Source organism: Aspergillus fumigatus, chromosome 6 (assembly GCF_000002655.1).
Source record: "Aspergillus fumigatus Af293 chromosome 6, whole genome shotgun sequence".
Taxonomy (NCBI): Eukaryota; Fungi; Ascomycota; class Eurotiomycetes; order Eurotiales; family Aspergillaceae; genus Aspergillus; species Aspergillus fumigatus.
The window spans coordinates 424,396-440,940 of NC_007199.1; the positions used below are offsets into that span (position 1 = coordinate 424,396).

General features: G+C 48.0%; 3 protein-coding genes across 3 annotated transcripts; 1 reads left to right on the forward strand and 2 right to left on the reverse strand.

The window, feature by feature from the left end:
• Positions 1 to 9,253: 9,253 nt before the first annotated feature.
• AFUA_6G02340 (DUF2461 domain-containing protein) lies at positions 9,254 to 11,967 on the reverse strand (the record flags this gene model as incomplete). The annotated part of the gene is made up of 7 exons (XM_742750.1): positions 9,254 to 9,568; positions 9,647 to 9,700; positions 10,282 to 10,484; positions 10,747 to 10,798; positions 10,984 to 11,037; positions 11,150 to 11,265; positions 11,331 to 11,967. 7 exons carry the CDS (start codon positions 11,965 to 11,967, stop codon positions 9,254 to 9,256), a joined length of 1,431 nt encoding a protein of 476 aa, XP_747843.1.
• Positions 11,968 to 12,371: 404 nt separating this feature from the next.
• AFUA_6G02350 (tRNA wybutosine-synthesizing 3 family protein) lies at positions 12,372 to 13,851 on the forward strand (the record flags this gene model as incomplete). Its single annotated transcript, XM_077804933.1, has 2 exons — positions 12,372 to 13,122; positions 13,306 to 13,851. The coding sequence occupies exons 1-2, from the start codon at positions 12,637 to 12,639 to the stop codon at positions 13,849 to 13,851; spliced, it is 1,032 nt and encodes a 343-aa protein (XP_077661069.1). The 5' UTR covers positions 12,372 to 12,636.
• Positions 13,852 to 14,345: 494 nt separating this feature from the next.
• AFUA_6G02360 (uncharacterized protein) lies at positions 14,346 to 16,544 on the reverse strand (the record flags this gene model as incomplete). Its single annotated transcript, XM_742748.1, has 5 exons — positions 14,346 to 14,891; positions 14,979 to 15,287; positions 15,369 to 15,431; positions 15,502 to 15,918; positions 16,005 to 16,544. The coding sequence occupies 5 exons, from the start codon at positions 16,542 to 16,544 to the stop codon at positions 14,346 to 14,348; spliced, it is 1,875 nt and encodes a 624-aa protein (XP_747841.1).
• Position 16,545: the final 1 nt, after the last annotated feature.

Here is a 16,545-nt window from a genome sequence, read left to right on the forward strand (position 1 = left end):
CCACCAACCCGTTGCTTCGAGTCTTTCCGTCTCTAGGTCAGTGGATTATTGCCACATACAGTAAATACTGTATCTTTGGTAATATACCAGTCCTGTGATTCGAGATTGGATCTAGAGCCTCAAGAATATTGTTCAAATAAAAGATACCTTCACAAGTTGTATTTCTTCACCACTTTGATTATTGCAGATATATTTTAGACTAACACTTGAAAACGATTCAGATGACCACTGGTTCTTGGGTGCAGGAACAGCACTAAATCCAGCCGTGAGAACTAGCCCCTTCTAGCACCTGAGCCAATGCTCTGTGCTTAACGGAGTACACAAGCACAGCTATGTACTTGTACCAGATGGGAAATACCTGCAGTAGTCATATGTACCTAAGATACTTGAGTATGTGCATTCAATACACGTCCAAAGTATAGCGAGTCATTATTAAGACCTCAATTGCCTGAAATAGTATCTGTGAAATCAAAGTTTCTTAAGACATTGAGTACTTAGTTCAGTCTTTGAATGATAAAAAGTAATCAATAATCCAAAATGGAGTTCAAGGAAGATAGCTTCGGATCTCTGGAGATAACCATAACCTACGCAGCAGATCTGAATCCAGTCGCAACTTGTACATATTTAGATTACAGGACTCCTGGGAGAGGGGCAAAACGGGCCCGTAAAAGATAGAAGGTCATAAAAGTCCCAGGCTGGTTGAGGCGGTCGCAATCAAGCAGAAATCCCATATTAGGTATCTTCATATATCGGTAGAAACAACCATCCACAATATCTCCTGGATTCGTCATTGAAGGTCGACATCAATTCTAGTTACCCCCAGTAGACTCGACCTCTCTGGTCCATTCGCATCATTTGTTAGTTGATTCTTAACACTTGTGATTTCCTCTCACAATAATGATTGGTCAGATGCGGTACATCATTGTAACATAGGCCCAAGGGAGCAACATGTTCCTACCAAGAGCCCGGAAGCGATGTGCCATGCAACGGCTCATCGCGACTCAGCATTTTCTGGTGGCCTCAACGTCCCGCAAAGCCACCTTCCTACACAGAATACCAAACCCATGGTTTGTGAGTTCGTCTTCCATGGTACAGAACGCATCAAAGGATGAGTGAACCGCAAACAGAAGACCAATGGTACTCACAATCCTCATTCGCCTTCAACCTGCGGTCGTCACCCTGGTATGCAGTCTTTCCGGAAGCATGGAGCTTTGTACCATGGTTGACCGGACCCTAGTTCTACCGGACCTCAGATGAGTCTTCCTCTTCTCGGGGTTTAATAAGTTCTAGCATTACTGCGACTTCGCCGAGGAATTCAGAGCCCTTTGAAAAACAGAAAAATAAGAACCAAAATAAAATGAATGTGAAAAAAAAGAAAAAAAAAAAAAAGAAAAAAAGAAAAAAAGAACTCCTAGGAGCTTCTGGGTTCAGCCCTTGCGTTTCTTGTTGTTTCCAGATCACAACAGTAGCTCACACCTGCTTGCAGCTTGTCCGTTGGGTAGGGTAAATTAAGACTGTCTTACACGGGAAGTTTAACCTTTGAAAATACAAGATCCCGAATACTTTCTCATCCTGCTATTGATAATCTCGTTATGATTGCCCCAATAGGAAGTCGCTTTGAAAGTCAGAATATCTCTCCGTTGCATCTCGGACTGGATAGAGGTAACGGAGTATACCACAGTAGACGCCATGTATAGAACCAGCAATCAGTTCAGTTCCTGCAGTTGTTGCTACCTGTCTGTGGGTATCTATTGAAGTCAACGACATAGTACCAATATAGGAAAGGTATTGTGTAACGCAGATCGGTTTCTTCAGCCAGTTTCCAGAAATCTTCCCCGCCTCTCATGCATGGGATTCGGGCCTCGCCTCACCTCATCGATCGGATTTCATGTGGCCATGAAGAATCCTCGATCGAACAGGCCCGAAGACCAGAAGCATACTACGTATGAATTCGTAGCCCTGCAGCCTATTTCAATACGAATTAGGAGTTATATTTTACGTGCACCGTCTAGTCCTTATCTAGAAAATGGACTCAACACAGTACGGAGTATCTCCACATTCCAGCATCCGGCAAAGGGAAGGGTCGATCCCTTGCCTGCATCAGGCTGTTTCTGCCAACGGTCGGCAGATCAAGCTGTTTGTAGGCATGTTCCAAATGCTTTCCTATACTCCGTAGGGGTACATTGCGTAGAAGCACAGGCAAATAGACGCGAATGAAGATTGCGTATGTAGTGGTTTAGTTATCACGCATCCTGGAACATCCTACGTACTTCGCTAGCATAACGAGGGGATTCCTGCCCGGTATTTTTCCAATATTTCCACATGGAGGCTGGTATCGTACTTCTCTCAGCTGCTCCAAAGCAATTTGCAATGAGAGAAAGGTGGATAACCTGATAACAATTCAAGTCTGCCACTGGGCGATTAATATTCGTACTTGCTTCAATCCTGAGTTTTTAATAAATTGACAGTAGTAAATACATAGACATCATCAATCAATAATGGAACATAACCTTTCTGGCTTTTCTAGAATACGAAGAAGACTCCGCCCCAGAAAATTCTGTCCTCAGAGAGCCTGAAACTGGAAGCTGGTCAACCATACAAGCATGGTAGTGAGTAGTGACAAAGTGTACTTCGTGCGAAGCATTTACCAGCGGAGAACATCGTAAGGTAAAGCCAGTACTTGTGGTCTTGCGCGGCACGCGTTTAGGCCCAGAAGGAAAGGAGCGCTCCGAACCGCAACCTTTATAGCATCAACCAATGATTGGCTTCTTAGATTCCTCGTCCTTCCGGCGATGATTCAGCTGAAAAGCGGGTAGGAGAGTGGTACGCATCACAATTACCGCTGGATGCATGCATGAATTGCAAGAAATCGAGTCTGTTAGGTCAGCAGATGCATTTTAGATCCTTCTATGGACATGGTCTTGCTAAACAGTACATGATAAGTTGTTATCTCTCACAACAGTATCATTTCTGGTCATACATGGTAAGGTCAGTGACATCACAGCTCTGAAGTATGGGGAAAAGAAGTGAAAATAGAAAAGAATAATATTAGTATACTTTAGATATTATCAATTATACATTACGGAGTAATACCTAGGTAGTTAGGAACATTCTAATGGAGTTGGATATGAAATCTTTAAACAAAGCACTCAGAGTACGTTTCCATGATGGTGAGGCGGTGAGTATTGTCCCTGTTGATGGTGGGGCCTAGCTACAGATATCAGAATGGAGATCTCGCACAACCTAAGACTTCAAGTGCAGCTGAAGGCGTGATCAAGAACGGGCTGTCAAGGTATCCACTTCTGTATCGCAGTGCATTATTGATGAGTTTTCACAACAGAATTTTTCTCTCGCAGGTTTTCGAGACATGTCGGTTGGGAAGTCAGTGATTCGCTCTTTGTACAGCCAGGATGTGCAACAGTCCACCAATGATCAGGCTTTTCTTCTCAAGTGCGTCGTCTGACAACATCTCAGGAGGCACTTTGGCAATCTGATTGGCCCCTTGGCTGAATCACAAATTTGATTCAGGCAAGCAGAAATGAGAGATGGCAGCCAACGATATTGCGTATTCAACCATCCGAGCTTAACGGGGGTTCCCGGTGGAGGGCTCTAAGTTTCCCAGTGCTACAGCCTTGGGACCACGCCAGTGCAATATTTTGGGCTTCTACTTGGACCGATCGGTGGCACTTCCCAAGGTAACTTGCATTAGCGTGGCTCGGACAAGGTTTCTATTATTGTGGGTGGGAGGGAATTGCCACCTGCTTGAACGCTGAAATGCATTGGTGCCTGCGGGTTTCAAAAAAAAAGTAGGCTGCAAGTCAGACTACACGAAACCCTTGCTTGGTGATATTCATTCCTATGAGAAGACCTTGCTTAGTCGCAATTTTTATGGATCAATGACTGTCAAGGCAAAACTTACAGGCGTAAGGGGCCAAATGCACAATGGAGCAAAAAAGTGAAGAGAAAGCAATTACTATCATTATTCCGTCAGGCTTGGAACAGCCTGATCAGCCAACAGAGACAGCGCTCTGGACTCATGACCGTTTGCAAGTCACTGCAGGTATCTGTAAGGTTATCACAGTTGTTATCATAAATTGGCAAACGGTTCTGTGTCCCCGCTTCCCTGTTTGGATAATTTATAATGAACCGTTTCTCTAACCGAAAAAGGTACTTATGATGCTTACGAAGCCAATCAGGACATTTGCAATCTTGTCACACAGAGGTACACACCCACATAGTAGATCAGGGATGGATCGTGTGACCCGGAATATATTAAGGCCCTAGCTTGAAATTAATCCTGAGGGTTCGACTCCGACCTATTGTGCCTATTCGGTCTCACCTTGCTGATGCCATTTGCCGCTTTGCCGCCCCTTCGTGCGACACTGAAACACACGACGCCCCCTTGCGAGGCATCGGGAGGATACCGTGTCATCAGCGAAAATGCAAACGAAGGCGGGGGTAGAGGAAGAAGGGGGAAAACACAGCACTCAATCCTAATGTAATATCGACAAACACTGCCAATTTAGCCGGAGCTTGCGATTGCAAACAGATGCTTCTGCGCAGTTAGTTACGGTGTAATGTGTTGAAGAATGTGACTGGGATGCATGTGCCATTGTGCTCACCTCGAGGCGTTGGGCACCATCCTATCATTCGGCATCGCTAGTCATCTCCTGGGCATGTCCATGACGGGCCGCTCCGACTTCCCGCCGATCTTATGCATGAAGTGTAAGGTAGTGTGGCATGCTCTCAGTACCGGTTGTCATCATCATTACCATAGCAGGCCCCAGCTGCGATGAGTTACCATGATAAGCAGGCCTTTTGTCCTTATTTTCCTTCGCGTAGGTCGGTTATCATCTTTAAAGGTTTGTTGCTATTGCTTCGTTTCGAGTCATGACTTATTACTCCGCGGAAGATCTACTTTGCCGTCCGCCTACCTCACTCCTTGAATTTCGACCTTCCTACAATGCTTGAGATCATCACCAGTGTCAACCTGCAAGTCACAACGATGTCAGATATTCTTTCTGACATGTGGGAATCTAAGGTAGAGGTCTATCCTCCGGACGCTCTCCGTCCAGCCGTCCATGACAGGCGCAATGCCACGGACACTCAAACCTCTAAATTAATTCAATTTGATGTTTCACACGGCCAGTCTCACTCTGCCCTAGCAATTAGTATCATTACATATAGGTATTTGACAGCTGTGAATAATCTGACGCTTTATTAATGCCGGTTCCTCAATGTGTCGGGTACCGTACATAAAATACGGTAATAGAACTGTGGTAATACAGTAACAGTAAGTTATACTGCGTTTTTTCCTTTCTTATTCTTTTTTACCAACCCTCTTTGTCGTAGGCTGATAGGTTGGACTATTCTTCTTTGTCCCAACTTGTTGCCACGTTTTTTTTTTGAACCCGATCGGCGCGGTGCATTGCCGTCCGCGTCTTTCCGTTGCCGCCAAAACCCACCGTCAGCTGGTGGGCTACGCATTATCGGGCTGAGTGGGCTGTCCTTGGCCCCCTTTCCAGGCCTCCAGGCTCCAGCTCTGGGTGGTCAGTGGTCAGGGGTCACTAGTCACTCCGTCACTGTGGCCTTGGTCTCCGGGCTTTCCAGGATGCAGTCTCCACCTCACTAACGGCCGCTTGCCCAGTAACTGAGTCGCTTTGTGCTAGTGACTCTGGCAAGATCTTGCCATTCCATGGTTCGTAACTAACTTGCTGTCTTAGGCGCGAGGTTCGGGATACAGCACCCCGTTGCGCAGCCCAACCAAGTCAATCGATTCCCCTGTCCGTATTGCGAACCTTGCCAACCATCAGAGTCTCACTAATTTAGGAGGAGTAGGGCACCAGTATCCTGCAAACAGAGAACCGAGCCGGTTTCGATTGTTCTCTTTAAGGCCCACAGGCTGAGAGCCATGTTCATTGGTCTGCAAACGTATCCACCAGGCCAGCCTGCTTTGCGATCGACGGGAAGCCCGCATACGAATTCAGTCACGTGATTATACACAGCCCAATTAAGGTCAGGGGCTCCGCCGGGTTCCTAGCCTTCACTGGTTGGCTCGATGATGTTTCCTATTGTGGCTTGTTTGCGCGCTTATAAACGTGACTTGGATGGTTAGACAGAAGCCTAGCAGAGTGACAGGCAAGTCTTTTCTGATTGCCTATGTCCGTGCTGACTGCTTACCCGATTGCAGCACTGCATCTTGTGCACACTTACACATACAAGCGTGATCCTCCTTGATGACGTGGCAGAACAGGAAGTCAGCGAGGCAATATTAATCTATGTATCTTACTTGACATACGTTCTCGTTCCGCTAGTCTCGAGTCATGGTCTAGTACGCATCACCATATGTGTCCTAATTTCTCGAATTTCCTTTACGGATCATCATTTAGTGTCAGTCGTCAAGCATGTCTTGGGCATCGCAGCTCCTCAGCCTGACGTGCCGCCTTATAAACATCCTCTGCATTTCGTGACGGTTTGGAGAGATTAAGCCTAGAAAAGTGAATCTTACGGACTACCCGACTGCGCAGAGTTGGCTCACTTGACTCTTCAGACAAGCCTTTGACCCCTTTCGGCGAACTCAACGAACTGAAAAAGAACGCTGTTCCCACGATGGAACGCTCGGACAAGGCAAACCTTGGGTCAGGTCAACGTCACAGTCACTCATCGAAGCGCACTCCCCTTGTACGAAGTGTCTTAATTTGAGCATGAAGGTCATCCTTCCAAAAGAGGAAGTACTTGACTGTGACCCGTACTTGCGTCGGGGGGGAAAGAGACCGGGGATCGGGATTAGGTCATCAGATCATCTGTACGCCTAAGGTTTGTACTGAAGATCATCCCTTGGCCCTAGCTATTTGGGGCCTTGAGCAACAACAGCCACGGAGATCAGTACCATCGGTCAAGTGGACTCCAAGATCTCGATTATCTTATTCAGGTTAGGGCTACGGATAGCTGGTATGCGTTCGCTGTACTTGGAAGATACACTAGGTGACAAGCCTAGCGTACAAGCCTACAGCGTACACGCCGGATACTGATCTATCACATAATTGCTCACATTTCTCGGATAGAGTTAGCCGTGGATCACCGTCAGGTGCACTGTCTAGCTTATCTCATGTAAGGAGATAAGCCTGGGATCCAAACAGGGTTCTTCTACGACGATGCCTCTCTTAGAAGCGAGGATACCTTGGGCAGCAGTGAGGCGACAGGTAAACGAGAAGAATGCACACTCACCTTTCATATGATCTCTATATTCCCTGTGTTGAGTTAATCCTAGACGATGTCTGTCTGAACAATTAAGTCAACCCGCTACAGTTGTGTCGACGATATGTAGTCCTCAAGGCAGTGCAAATAGAGCACACGTCTATAGCACAGATTAATCTCAACTAGCTGACCTTATTGAAGTCTATGCGTATCATTGCCACTCCCCCTTCCTAGATGATAAGCGAACTCGTACAAAGTCAAATTTCTTTGGGCCGATATACTTTCGCAAACGCAGTTTACACCTCACACTTGGAATGGATACGTTCACTTCAAGTGCAAGCTGCTGAACCAATGTTTTTTTCTTTTTCTTTTTTGCTTAACCGATATATCTCTTTTGAATTATTAATGATAGATTACTAGCGGCTAAGTGAAAGCAACCCGAAATGCCACTTGCAATCGGAAGGGTCCTCGGTAAAAAACTATATCATCTGTTCTGCTTCTCTTCTGGAACTTTACTTTTGCATAGAATGAGATCCACCAAGCATCGAGTATACAGCAGAAATATATGGATTGCTTATCACGTTGTTGTTGTTGTCATTACTACTTGGTTATGAATTTTCTTTATTTTGTTCTCATATGAGAACCTGCGAAGTGGCATTGAACTATAATGTCTACCATTGTAGGTCCTCAATGGATCTTCTTGACTTTATAAGCGTTTCGTAGAAGGTAGAGACATTGATAACCACGAGCAGGCCTTTACGAGTGCTTGAGTGGGCAAGATGAGAACTGACCCTTGACTTGAGACGCAAGATCATTATCTCCTGTCTGGATTGAGAAACCAGAGAAGGATCGATAGAACGGAAACTTCCGCCAGGATCTCGGCGAATCAAACCGGAATCTGTCCATCCAATGATACGGTTTAGATATTGGGTACATGGAAGAAATCTAGGTGGAGAAAGGTAAGGTCCGGTTTGCAGGAGCCAGAAGGAGCAAGGCAGCCCTCCTGTCTTGCGGTTACAATCCCTGGGTGAACCTGCCTTTCGCGAAGGTTGCTGACTTTAGTTGACTGTGTGTCAGGCACCAGAAAGCGAATGCTTGGCCCTGAAGATGACACCACGGCTTGTACAAGACTTTTGCGTTGTGAATTCGGGCATTGATGCAGAAATCGTTGCTCCTGCGTCCATGGAACAAGTACCAGACATGGTAAGCGGCATCGACGAATTCGAACGCCTGCAGAAGTGGATAACTCCCAATTGACGAGAAATGGGCTGCGCCGTGGAGCTAACGGCACGTCCCACGGGCCGGGCAGCGGCGCGCGGACAGCAGGCCATAACATGCAAGTCGGTGGTATGTGGGCAGTGGCGTGTCAATTGTTCATGGATTTGACCCAAGAACCGTTCTTACTGGAAGACCGAGACTGGCGGTCAGTGACAGAGATAAGAGGGGGGGATACATGTGAGGTTGCAGTCAAGAAATTCGAATCGATGTTGACTAAAATGCATCTAGACTCTTACGACAAGCCCACTCAACAAAGAGTGGATAGTATATGGCCGAATGTAAGTGCCAGGCCATCAGCCAGCCCAGCGCCAGGGGTCCCAGTGTCCGAATATACCGAGCGAGTGGTGATGTTACGAAAAAAAATGCTGTGGCTCTTGTTAAACTAGGGGTCTTCAAAAGTGGACATTGTGTGTGTACGCCAAAGGGGAGGGGAAACCAAAAAAAAAAAAAAAAAAAAAAACAAAAACAAAAAACAAAAAACAAAAAAAAACCAAAACAAAACTACACCGCAAGATTGACAAGGTCATTGCGAAACGATCCTGGGTCGTCCAGGGACGGAATTGGCCAGCAGCGGAATCTGGTTATGCGGAGTCGGGCTCAGAGCCAGAATCCTCGTCCACTGGATCAGGCATAACGACGCTGTTCAAGTACGTAACCTGTGAAATGATACCATTGTCAGTAAAACAGCGCCTATGGGAGAACTTCGGGGCCTATGTTTGCATCTTCTCATATGAAAGCATGAAGCATGAGTGTACTAGACGGTGGGGACCATTGTCTCTCAGAGGCTATACCACTGAATGGCTGGGAAGCGCATCAGGAAGAGGGTAACATGAACAAGACAAGGAAGAGCCATGTATCTGATACGGGATGGTAAGATCCAATAGGTAGAGACGTGGACGGGCGGGAGAAAACCCAATGAGGCTGCGCAACAAGGGTGGCTAGCATGGCTTACAAAGGGTTCCATGACACCAATGAGGGCGGTAATTCTCTCTTGCACATTCGAGGCCATGAATTCCGAGTCAGAAAGGGGTTTTCCGATGGTGAAGCTGCGTAGACGAAGTAATTCGATGTTTTCATTATCGGCCTCGTAACCCTACAGAGGAACCAAGTTTGTCAGTAGTCAGTCCTTGGTTACAGACCGTGGAAATGAAATTAAGACGCGGCAAAAGACCCGCCAGTAGTCAGATGCTGAACCATGGAAACAGATGAGACGGCGCAGAAAACTCTTCAACACCAAAGGAACTCCGGTGGGACAACGATGGCATTTCCGCGCAGGTTCCCCGAACCAAGTTTCAGGAGTCCAGAATTTTGAGCAGAAAGCTTTCTGGGGGGAGCGAATATGGTCGTAGGCTCACAGGCTCGCAGACACCCGACTCGCAAGGTTTGGGTGTGAGAACGCGACCTCCCAACACGGGTAGCTCCGGCTACCCGAGCGCGGCTGCGCTTCTTGCCATCAACAATCTCGACACACGCACGCGCAAAGCATTGAAGAACAACTGCCATCAATGTGTGATATTTGGCTGCTCCTTTTCTGAAGGGATAGCCCAGAGCATTGTTTGATTGGCTAGAAAGTGTCTTTCGAGCCACCAGAACTTGTCATCTCTTAATGGAGCCATCACTAACCAGCAGTAGACCACGCCCAGGAGTCGCTCTGAAGCCTCTGATCATTGCCCCTTCACCTGCACCTAGTCTGCCCATCTGATAGAGTACTGCTCGAAAGCATTCGATGGGAGTGCTTTGCGCCCGTGGCAGTGGTTGATGTGTACCAAATGATGGGATGGAACATCGAGGAAGAGCTGTACTTACCTTGGGCTTTGTTTTGAGTGCGCTTTCTTTATTTTGACTAACGAAAGCTTGGACAGCCTTCTTTTCGTCGTCAGGAATCCCATTGAAAAATTCGCGGCGCATGTCCGGTCTTTGCAGCACAGCCTTCAAACGATGCGAATTATGGTCGATATCCTCTCGAAGAAGAGCAAGCTTATCAGCTTCTGGCTGCCAGAGTCCCGAACCTGTGAATGGCACCATCTTTGTGAGCTTAAGACATCATGGCCTAGAGATAATGGAGGATGAGGACAAGATTCTGGAAGCATGGGTGTCATTAATTCTCGAAGGAGCCGAAGTCGCCAACGGAGCCCCGTGAAATGGCGCAGACAAAAAGGTTGCCCTGTTAAGTCGGGATGAGGGTAAACTGGTGCTGGTGCAGAACACCTTGGAAATGGAATTTACTCTGAGCGGCAGATGCCGATGAGTGTTGGGGAATCACTCACCGACAAAGCAAGATCCGGGCTGCAGATGCACATAGTAAGCGGCATAGGGGCCTTTTCTGCCGGTGCGGGACCTTACGAAAGGCGTTCAGTCAGTGGATCTTTTGCACAAGAGCAGAGAATGAACCTACCATGCAGCTGAAAAGTGCGTCTAAGTCATAGCAATCGTCAACCCGCCAACGATCTGAACACGGGCACACGAAGCGCAGCATGTTGACAGGTCATGCTTAGACATAATACATACCTTGTATGGAGTGGGATCTTTGCTGAATCGAATGTCTCTATGGATGCGGAAGACCTGGCAGGACAAGGAAGTCAATGCATTTGCTTCGTTCCACTTCATCGGGGGGTTCCCCCCTCCCTTTCCGGGTTTTACTGATGAGAAAGATGTTTTAACAAATGAGACTTACGATATCTTTTGCAGGTAACTCAGGGATGGTGTTGTCCACCTCTGCTATCTTTTCTGTGAGACTCTCGACGAAGGTTTCCCAGTCTTTCTTCGAAGCACGATAATCCGCGTCATGTGCTGCCCAGGTGATAGATGGTTAGACATTTCTCAAAATCGAGGATATCATATTCTGTCGTCAATACCTTTGAGCCACTGTCTGTCGTTATGTTTCGCCAAATCTTGCAGGAAAAGCATGGTGTTCGGATGCAGTGTATGGTCCTGATAGGGTATATCTCCGGGGTCTCTGGCTTTGGGCTTTCTGATGAAGACCTCTTTTCCAGGTCCTAAGCCAGTGCTGACACCCTCTCTCCATAGTTCTTTATCCTTTAGCGAAGCTGCTATGTCCTCATTAGGATGTTCTTCTGCCTCATTTCCTCCACCTCTTCTCGCTGGTATTTTCCGACCTCCACTAGGGTTAGCAGTCTTTCTTGTTGATCTTTTCGTTCTCTCTTCGCCTGTAGATAGCACCTCCGGTTCCTCGGAGTCCGATTCAGTTGACGGGTAGGATAAGTTTTTATCTTCGTAGGCTGGATCCGAGTCTTCTCCCACCTCGGATGCATGACTAGATTCAGGGTCTGATTCTTCATTTCCCTCGTCTTCAAAATATTTGCTCTTTCTGGCGGTAGATCTGACGACCTTCTTGGCGGTCGTGCTGTTGTGCTTTTGTCTTTTCAGATCTGTTTCTGAGGCTGCAAAGGTTCTGTCAGACGCGCGCCTTTTTGGAATCGGCGCTGGTGCTGCCGCAGGCGCGGGAACGGCCCGAGACGATCGACGAGGCATTGGACCCGAAAAAAGACAAGATAAGAGATTGCCCTTGAATGTACCGTTTTTCTTTTCAGAGCAAGCTATTATCAGAGACGAATCTCTGATGATAAATACGTAGCTACGCGAGATAAGAGAAGCCGAGCGGAAGCAGGAATTGTGGGTAAGCGATAGTTAGTCTATGACATTTAAGAGATTGTCCGTGGTTTGCTCGTAACGGTCTGACGGGATAAGCGGGCTACGCAAGATTTAGTTAGCGATTGATTGACTTTGCGAAGGTTCAAGCGGATGACCGGACAAACCAGGAGGCTGGTAACTTATGGGGCGCTTTTCGCGTGGAAAAGGCGGACGGGGCCTGTGCTCCCGTGCCGCTAAACTTAGCGCGCGCTCGCTTGATAGACGACAATCGCTGGCGAGAAAGCCTTTTAAGTGTTGTTGGAAGTCTGGAAGACATGTTGACGAACAAGGCATCCCGCGTCTATAGATTTTCGAGCCTCTTTTCGTAATCTTGAGAGAAGCCGATTGCACTGTTAAAGAGAACGGAAAGACATTCGCCATTTCTGCAACAGACCAATTCAAATTTCGGGTTCGGTGCCGGATCTCTCGGTCGGCTTTTGCTGAAACAGAACGCGATATTTCAAGGTGATCCAGCTGCAGATAAAGAGGGTCATAACACAGAGGCGAGTCATGAGCAATCCGGAGGTATGCACGATTCCAGAGGTCTTTGAATCTCGAAAGCGCAAGATTCTCGCGGACTTGTCTGTCCCAGACACAGAGTATACGGATCTCTCACCCAAAGGATCGGTAGATGAGGGCATCCGCGACTTGATCCGCGATATCAACGCTCTGCCTGGTCTGGTGACCACCAGTAGCTGTTCTGGACGAATTAGCGTCTTCTTGGAGGGGAGAAAAAAGCAAAATGACCACCAGCAGGACCAACGGCAGTTCGCGCCCTCTGGAGGCAAAGGCGCAGGGAAGTGGCTATATGTCTCGCACGATCCTTTGAATGGCCGTTGGACAGGTCGTGACAACGATGATTTCAACTCGACGCAAGGTAAAGATTGTCCGAGAAGCCTGCATGAATTGTTTGGGATGGTTCCTGGAAATGGAAAGCCTCCGGGGCTGAAAGGAGGTCATGCCCCGCGTCTGGTGCGCTTCCACTACGATCCTATGGTAGGTTGACAGTCCTTTATCGCCCGACTCTTTATACAACTCTGGTCAACATCTCTCTCTCTTTTTTTTTTCTGGCTCTACTTGCAGGACAATCCTTCCAGAATATTCCAAGGCCTCTTATCACCAGTTCAATTCAGAGATCGACCATTAGAGAAATTATACTGATACTGTCTCTCTCAACAGATCCTTCATATTATGGCAGCCACACTTCACCACGCTCATCCTGTATTGTCAGCTGCTGCAACTTCTGGATTTCGGGAAAGTGGACTGCAGAGTCTCCGTTGCCTTGAAGGCGAGAATGGCCCAAGCCCTATTGTTGCCGTGCGCTCTGCTGGGTTGTCTCTCGAATCCGTCATTGGCTATTGCGAATCTTCCGATGAAGAAGACGATACGACCAGCAAGGAGCCTGTCATCCGCAGTCTGGTCACAGAAGAATATCTTCAAATGCTAGTCGCCATCTCAAACGAGAGGTTTTTAGTTAATGCAGAGCGCAAGGAAAGATTCCGGACAAACCTGCTCAAACTTTGCTCGACGGAGCAACTTTGTGGGCCAAAGACAAGGTCAAAAGCTAAACATGAGGGCTGGGAAGATCCTGCGGCACGCAGAGAGAGGAAGAGGACAGAAGGGCTAATGAGGAAGAAGTTTCTCGAGACTCAGACAAAATCTGCTGACCATTCGAGTACAGGGACATACGAAATGGGATGGGGGAGTGGTCCAATGCCATTATGAGAATCCTAGATACATGATCGAGAAAAAAGTTATCTAATCTAGATCAGTGATTTGCCATTGAAGAACAGATCATGGTGCCGCCTGTACCGCCAATCAGCCGCATGAGCGAGATGAAAGAAAAATCAAGAGATAAATGATATCCGTTACCGCGCAACCTCCCAAAGGTTCCTCGAAACAAGCTGGGTTGACAATTCATGATACCTTAGTCGATATCGACTGTGTCGCATCGACTGCAATTCAGTGCATCGGTCACTTGTGAATCCAATATCTCCCCAGCTGAATCTCTCAGTGGGCACGAAAGACGAACAGTGCTAGGGTGACGGAAGCAATCATTGCCCTTCAAGTACCAAATCGATACAAAGCAGATCTCAAACTGCTAGGGGCAATTTACAATGGAGCCAAAAGATAGCAAGACATGGTTTGTCGTCCCAAGAATGAAAACAATACGGTAGTTTGCAGTACCGGCCATCCCACGACCCTGACCCGCTGAAACCTTAAGGGTTGCCTGCGGACGGAAGACAAGTGGGAGACGACTGGGTATTCCGATGACCAGGAAACCTACCTCGCATGCCAGCCGAAGAATGCATATAAATTGCACGGCGCCAGCTGTCATCACTGCTCTCTGCGAAGGAGCTGCGGCTGCCAAGTTGAACACTTGCACGGCGGGAAGGTGTCGCGAGATTATCGGTCCTGGAAGGTGTCCGAACATCGATTGGACTATTATCGCTCCCAGATGATACGATGGTATTGGCATGGGACTCGCGACTGCTTCCGGTAGTAGAATCGGGCAGTAGGCCGGATTTCTTTGTGTTCTCCTGGTCGTTCTTCATCCAGCCCGTCAGGACAAGATGGCTAAGGATGCTCATCTCATGCAAGGAAGCATCTTCCCAGGTCATGGTCTTAGCTATGTTCGATGGCCATTCGAACCAGATGGGACCGTAAGGAGACTCAAGGTGAATGTTCGTCAAAGGGAAGTTGTTTGGCAGCTTCATATCAGTACGATCATGGAGGGTGCCTTTCGATATCAGCTTGACATAATACTGTGCGTTCAATCCATCAGTGTGTGCCTAGCCGGGGCCTGAAAAGCTGCAAACCTTCGAGAGAACGGGTAAGAAAGGAAAGCATACCAGCAGTGTACTCTCTTCGCTCTTTGGCAACTTGACAAGAGTATCGAAAGGGAACCATTTGCCCATATCTGGGAACTTTAAGATCTCTGTGGTATCCTCCGAATTGACACACAGGGTGTACTTCTGGCGCTCGTTGAAGGCAGGACAATTCAATCCAGCATAAAGAAGTTCTCTCAGCAGTCTTTGGTCGAGACCAACTGTGTTCGACCTCTTGACTCGCGCGACGAGAGACAGGATGTGCCGACTAACCAGCTCAAACAACTGATTGCGGTCATGAACAGTGTACAGCTTGGTAGCGTACCACGGGAACTAAGCAAGGGGTGTATGGTTAGCATATTGTCTCTCTCATGTACGTTCTGCGCACAATGGCATCAGCCGAAAGGGGTTTACCTTGTAGAGTGTGCTGATGGTGGACTCGTAGGTGCGCTGAGGACACTTCGCACAAAATGGAGACTGACAATCTTGTTAGCTTTGAACAAACAAGCAGACACACACCGGATTGAATCGAGGGAAGGTTACTTACACGGTGAGGTATCTCTGCATGGCGAATGGCATTGACGATTTCCTCGCTGGTGAAAAAGCCCGAGAACCCAGTAGAAAAGGGGTCATCATTGGGGACGGCGGTTGGCATAGCATCTTTCCAGATGATGCACTTGGCACGAGGGAACAGGTCCTTGAGCAGAGCGTCTTGGTTACTGAATTCAACATCAACAGAGCGATTACCCAGACGAGGCGCGCGACCAGTCTCATAAATTCGGTTAATGCGAGTAGCTGTCTCCTGAGCATCATTCGCGGACTGGAACTCCGCATAGCAGTCCATTGTCTTAGCGGTGGAACGTTCCATTATGATGTGGATTGCGCAGCCCTGTTGCGGAGTAATAAGGCGTGCCTGACGACCTAGAAACTGAATGATTTCCTGCCGGGTGACTGAGTAGGGAATCTTCCTTGCTTGTTAGCCGGGGGCCCGTGGACGTTACGACGACGAGAGGACTCTCATGCTTAGAGACATGTGAAGGCTTGACTTACATTCGCGATCTTTACCACTCCCCATTGAGAGGGCATTCTGTTGTGGACTTGGCTCCCAATCGGCATCTCGGCGGGAAGGGCCACCGTGTCGAAACTCTTCTCACAGTCAACTGCCTGGGTAGCTATATCACGACTCGCAGAGTCATGCTCCAGGAGCTGGTGCAAAGAAGAGCGCGGAGCCCAGTGAGAGCCAGTTGGGGTGAACCCTGTCTGCTTGGGACGGACTGAAAGCTGGAGCTTAGTGTTCGAGGCAGGCATCGGAGAATGCATCCCGTGGGCTTGTCCTATGACGCCAGGAAGAGCGTGAGCCATACTCTGCATACCATAGAAAGGAGAGTACATGAAGGGGCCTCCCCGCTGCAATGGCTGGGACGGGTTCGGATTGCCTGGGGCCATCATATACTGTCCCTGCCGCGGAGCAAAGCCCGGCATGCCAGGAGCTCCGAACGGAAGCATGTTGTAGCTCTGTGGGTAAGGAGATGTGAAAGCGTATCCGGACTCATGTCCAGAGGCTTGACCGTTCGTCTCCTTGCCCTCCATA